The following is a 6,155-nucleotide window of genomic DNA, read 5'->3' as shown; positions in this document are numbered from 1 at the left end:
CACCACCACCATCATCATCATCATCATCATCATCATCATCATCATCATCATCATCACACCACCACCACCACCACCACCACCACCACCACCACCACCACCACCACCACCACCACTACTACTACTGCTGCTGCTGCTGCTGCTGCTACTGTTCCACCTTTAGTAATGACATGGTATAATAATGATAGCAATAATGATGATAATTCTACTACTACTACCACTACTGTATGTAATATTAGTACAACTGACTTAGAATTTTGCTGATAACAACAGTAAGGATAATGATGGTAATGATTATGATAATAATAATAATGATAATAATAATAGTAATAATAATAATAATGATAATCATAATAATAATAATAATAATAATAATAATAATAATGATAATAATAATAACAACAACAACAACCACGTTTCGTCTATCATTGGCTACAGGTTTCAAGTAGCTATGGTTCAGCCATTACTCGATAAGGTGGAGAGGTTCCGGTGAGTGAAGAAAGGAGGGAGGGAGGGGCGGTGAGTACTGACGGCAATACTGGTGTCTGTCGTGCTTTAAGGGCGTTAAGCCTCTATACTCTCACCTAATGAGTAGTATGGAGGCGACGCGGACGGACAGTTTTTCAAGGCCAAGTGTGTGTTCATGCTGAAGTATTGATGAAGGTGTGAAGTAATTGGTGGGTCACAACAGACTGTCTGACGGAGAGTAGAGCCGTGAGTTGTTTATAAACTACAATTTAGGTATATATGTTTTTTCTTTATTTATGTACTTTTACCTTTTGATTTTTTTGGATATCGGTAATTCATTATTGATTTTATATCATTCTTTTAATCATTAATGTATCCAACCACTTACTTTACTTTAGTTATCCGCGTATTTATTTAGTTATTCATTAGTTTATTCATCGCAGAATTCACTCTTGTATATTTACCTTCCTCGAAACAAGCACGCAACATAAACAAATAAACAAATACATAATTGAGTGAATAAAAGTCACTTGAATTTGACTCGAGACTACAAAATGAAAACGAATGTAAATTAAAAAGGAATCGAGTACATGGTTTTTATTCTTTTTTTTTTTCTATTTTTTCACGCTAATTAACTTTCCTGCTGGATAGGTGACCGCCCAGTGTTCGCGGCCCTTATTGAGTTTCACAGCCTGGAGTCGAGGTCGAGACACGTATTCTAAGGCTGCATGTCTCAGGAATGATGGTGTCGATGATGATGGTGGTGGTGGTGATGCTTAATGGTGATGGTATCTGCCACGTGTTTGCCTGATGATTTCTTGTGGCTTCCCTTATTTTCTCATCTTGTGTTTTTATTTCATAATACTTTTTTTTGTTATCACTACTGACACTATTGCTGCTGCTACTTTCACTACTACTACTGCTACTACTTTCACTACTACTACTGCTACTACTACTACTACTACTACTACTACTACTACTACTACTACTACTACTACTACTACTACTACTACTACTACTACTACTACTACTACTACTACTACTACTACTACTACTACTGATAATGATAATAATAGTTATAATATACTATCATCGTTGCTGTTATTGTTACTGTCACATGTCTTGCATTGCTTAGATTATTACTAGCGCAGCCTCCATCCTCCTGTGCAGCTTGTCCGCGAAGACACACAGTACAACACCAAACAAATTTCCTTCAACAGAGAGAAACAGACAATATCAGCCAAGATGAGACAGACATCCCAGGTGGCAGCAGATGTTCCGCACGACCGTCCCGCGCTTGTAGTCCATCTGTTACTCTTGTGTATGCCCCTTCGTTGGTACCTCTCTCGGGCCTCGCTGCCTCATTTAAGGGGAAGAGGAACCTGAGAGCTCAGGAAGTCTAGTGCATGATTATGTTGCTTTGACGTAGAGAAATAGTGTGTGAGGGGATAATGGAACGCGTTCTGTTTGCAACGTGATGCTCAGGCGGTGACCTCGCCTGCAACAATAGTGCACGTGAGGACCAGGTGTGTGGAAGCGTTGATAGAAAGAATGCATAATTCCAGTTGATGACTTACCTGTTGATGAGAGAGACGTTGCGGACAGAGCCAAGGCGGCGTGTGGCGTTAGGTGGGGTGAGGTGCCGTGTGTCAACCACCACCACACCCCACGACCTCACCTGGAAGGCGTCCTTAGTCTTTAATGACGCTGTTGTGTTAGTAATGTTATCCTGCTCCTCCTTCGCTATACAGTAAGACAAATGTTTTCTGCAAGGAGAGGAAAGTCACTTTATAATCCAGAATACTTTGAATGAATATATTTATGGCGGCTCAGCCTGCTCTTGCCATGCCCTGGGGAGCGTTTTGTGTCCTTTGTCATCACTTAGGCCAGAGGCACATCCACACACCGCGAAGACTTGTGTTCATAACACTTTTACTTGTGTTCATGGCACAAACTTGCCTCCTATATTGCACAACGCTTCTCGGATATGATTTCAGTTGTATATTTTTTTATACCTGCGTCTGTATACGTGTGTGTCTGTATATGTATGTGTAATTGTAAGATGCAGAGTCAGCGTGAATGAGCGAGATAGTTCCAAACCCGCGGCGCCCCGTGTGCCCAGCGCGGCGTCCACCCACCGACTGCCGTCCCAACTCTGTCCTCTTCGCGCTGTTCCTGCCGAGGCCTGACTCTACCTCGCTCCTCGCGCCGCCAGTTAGGGTTACCCAGCCTCCTCCTACTCCTGCTCCCCTTTTCTAAGTAAGCTACTGTAACGTCGCCTTATAATGTGCTCCAGGGATATTACATCAACCTTATTTACTTACACACACACACACACACACACACACACACACACACACACACACACACACACACACACACACACACACACACACACACACACACACACACACACACACACACACACACACACACACACACACACACACACACACACACACACACACACAGAAAGAGAGAGAGAGAGAGATACAATCAAGGCAGAATGCTGCATCCCCGCCTATCACCTCCTTAAGTAGTGCCTAGAATTCCTGCTAGTCTGCAGGGTCTTACACACACACACACACACACACACACACACACACACACACACACACACACACACACACACACACACACACACACACACACACGAGTTCCTGTAAACCTGGAAACAGTTATCACCGCGATGACCAAATCATGCAACCCAGGAAGGCACCCCATCGTCTCACGTACTTGACCGGAGGAGGAGGCGGAGGAGGAGGAGGAGGAGGAGGAGGAGGAGGAGGAGGAGGAGGAGGAGGAGGAGGAGGAGGAGGTGGGAGGAGGGACAATGCCGAGAGGTGCTAAGCGCTCGCCAGATTCTGAGCTAATCTGCATCTTGATTAATGACTCGGCTAACTTGTTGCGTCCGGTGCCTCCTGCCTGCCTGCGTCCCCGTCAGGAGGGCGCGGCTAAGGATCAGAAGCTGCAGGGACGAGTGGTGGGGCTTTAGATTTGCAACACACACACACACACACACACACACACACACACACACACACATGACGCATCTGATGAGGCCGTAAAGATCTCGAATGGGATTTTAGTGTCTTGACCTGGAAGTGGTAGGAGATGTTTATCTTTCTGACCACCATCCTTCTCTGCGTGTGTGTGTGTGTGTGTGTGTGTGTGTGTGTGTGTGTGTGTGTGTGTGTGTGTGTGTGTTTGGAATGAGCGTGAATGCATGTTTGTCAGAGAGAGAGAGAGAGAGAGAGAGTAGGTTCGAATCCCACCACGTACCGCCTTGAGACTTTGCCATTTGTCGAGTGGTTTAAAGTTACCTACATGTCACCATGATCCCCAGGTTCTAGGTGGTTGCACAAAAATATGCGCTTGGGTGGTGATATGGGCCCTAGTATTGGTACCCGTATAAATAAAATTACCTGCGCCACTAATGGGTGGAAGCTTAACAGCGCTACCCATACTCTTCAAGTATACCTAAAGGTGCTATAAACCATAAAAAAAAAAAAGGTGACTCTTGATCATTCTTTCTAAGGAAAGCGTGATGGATACACACTGATTGAATAACTGAAGGAATTCTGAACATACTAAAAGATGCACTAAAACCTAAGTGAAACACACACACACACACACACACACACACACACACACACACACACACACACACACACACACACACACACACACACACACACACACACACACACACACACACACACACACACACACACACATCTCATGACTTCGATCTAAATGCTTTTTTGATCATTATTGGAACTCCCATAATTCTTTCCGTGACAAACAATTATTACCTCTGTCATCTCCTAGTCCCTGCTTAAAAAAAAAAAAAAAAAAAAAAACGTTCCTACTTTACTTGTCTTTATTTTGTTGCCACACCACCCAAAGCTTCATCGTCCCAGCAGTTCTAGCGGTTGGGCTCACATCACCTCGCCCATCTATAGGCTGAGGCCTCGAGGCAGCCGCTCATTTCATCCCGAATTATTCTCACTAGGATCGATGAGCTTGCGCCAGCCACGAGTTTCGCTGACGTTCCCAATATCTCCCGCGCTCTGCATTCCCTCACAAAGCTTGCCTGATGAGCACGGTCGATTTTGGAAGAAAGTGTATCTGACGTCTTATGGTTTTGTGACATACTCGTACTTCTCTCATTCCCACTCTCTTGCTCAGCCAGTGAACTCGTATAAGCTAATGAGAAAAAAGAATAAGTAAAAGATATAATGGTCACGCCTATCCGTTGGTAGTTTGGTGGTGGTGGTAGTCGTGAGTCTTCCTTCATATGCCAGATTGTGATTTAGTGCGACTATCAGGCTGCAATATTGCATTTAGTACGCTGACATTTCAGGGTATATCATAATTCCTTCAAGGGTAGTTATTACTCTACCTTATCCGACACACCTCTTTGGGTTTGCCGTCCTGTCCTTGTCTGTATCATTGCGGGAAGAGCACCAATATCATGAAAAGCATAACAATCATACTCACTTTATTTTTCGTTTTGTTTGGAAAATTAATTTTGTATATTCATAGTATTTTAATGTTTTGGAAAGCTTTGCTTTTTATCCCTTTACATTGCCAAAGTTTAGAATGTTCATTTCAGCATTAAAATTAGTTCTAATTATATTGCTTACTGTAATAATCTTAATGTACTCATATTTCAGTTGATACAAGTGTGGAATGCAAGATTTTTAAGTTTTTCGAGTTAATTTTATTGTTAAACGGTAATTGTTAAATTACAACTGCTATTAACTACTACTGTTGTTACTACTACTACTACTAATACTAATACTAATACTAATACTACCACTACTACTGATAATGATAATAATAATAATAATAATAATGATGATGATAATAATAATAATAATAATAATAATAATAATAATAACGATAACAACAACAATAGTGTGTGTGTGTGTGTGTGTGTGTGTGTGTGTGTGTGTGTGTGTGTGTGTGTGTGTGTGTGTGTGTGTGTTGATGGGACGGCTGGATGGGTGAGTGGGTGTGTGAGCGTGCGTGCGTGTATGCATGCGTGCAGGCAGGCTGGCTACCCCTTCAAGAATTGGAACAAACTCTTTCAGGAAACATTCTGCGCTAATCATTAATCAGGCACCGAACACATGCAATGCTCAACACCTCGTTTTCTTCACCATCACATGTCTCATTAGAGCCATGCACTGAATGATGTGACATGAGCTTCAGTTGATTTTCCAGCCCCATTATCATTGAAATAGAGATATTCATTCTTCTGAGTAGCGCCAATGAGAGAAGATGCGTTAAAAGGACAAAGTTCTGGCTTGCCTTGCAGACACACGCCATTAAATGTGCAAGACTAGGATATAGTACAGTTTCTATGGCGGCCAAGCAGCAAGTCTACCACCATCTCTCCTTCCATCACCTTTTTCCTCTTCTTCCTTCTTCTATTCCTCTTCTTCCTTATATTTTGACAGAATCCGCTGAGTACTTAACAGAGTAATAAAGCGTAGTGAGAAAGCCGTGACTAAGATAATCTCAGAAGTAGGAATTATAGAGCCGGAATAGGAGGGAGTGATAATAACACCCCAATCTGATCCTAGCAATATATGACATGTATAGTAGGCAGTCGGTGTGACAACAACTTTACAGGCGACGCTCTTCTCGAGGAGACGCCGCCAGATTACCGTGTTTACGTG

At 42.9% G+C, this 6,155-nt stretch overlaps 1 protein-coding gene across 1 annotated transcript in view; it reads right to left on the bottom strand.

The window, feature by feature from the left end:
• The window catches only part of LOC123515876, a 173,163-nt gene extending 169,974 nt beyond the window's left edge, over positions 1-3,189 (bottom strand). The window contains exons 1-3 of the mRNA XM_045274760.1: positions 3,120-3,189; positions 2,481-2,640; positions 2,043-2,231 (exon numbers count right to left, since the gene is read on the bottom strand). Of these exons, the coding sequence (XP_045130695.1) occupies positions 2,043-2,231; positions 2,481-2,640; positions 3,120-3,189 (419 nt within the window). The remainder of the gene's footprint in view (positions 1-2,042; positions 2,232-2,480; positions 2,641-3,119) is intronic.
• Positions 3,190-6,155: the final 2,966 nt, after the last annotated feature.

This window comes from Portunus trituberculatus, chromosome 40 (assembly GCF_017591435.1).
Source record: "Portunus trituberculatus isolate SZX2019 chromosome 40, ASM1759143v1, whole genome shotgun sequence".
Lineage (NCBI taxonomy): Eukaryota > Metazoa > Arthropoda > Malacostraca > Decapoda > Portunidae > Portunus > Portunus trituberculatus.
Note: the sequence above shows the minus strand (reverse complement) of the source record. Positions and strands in the feature narration are given on the sequence as shown.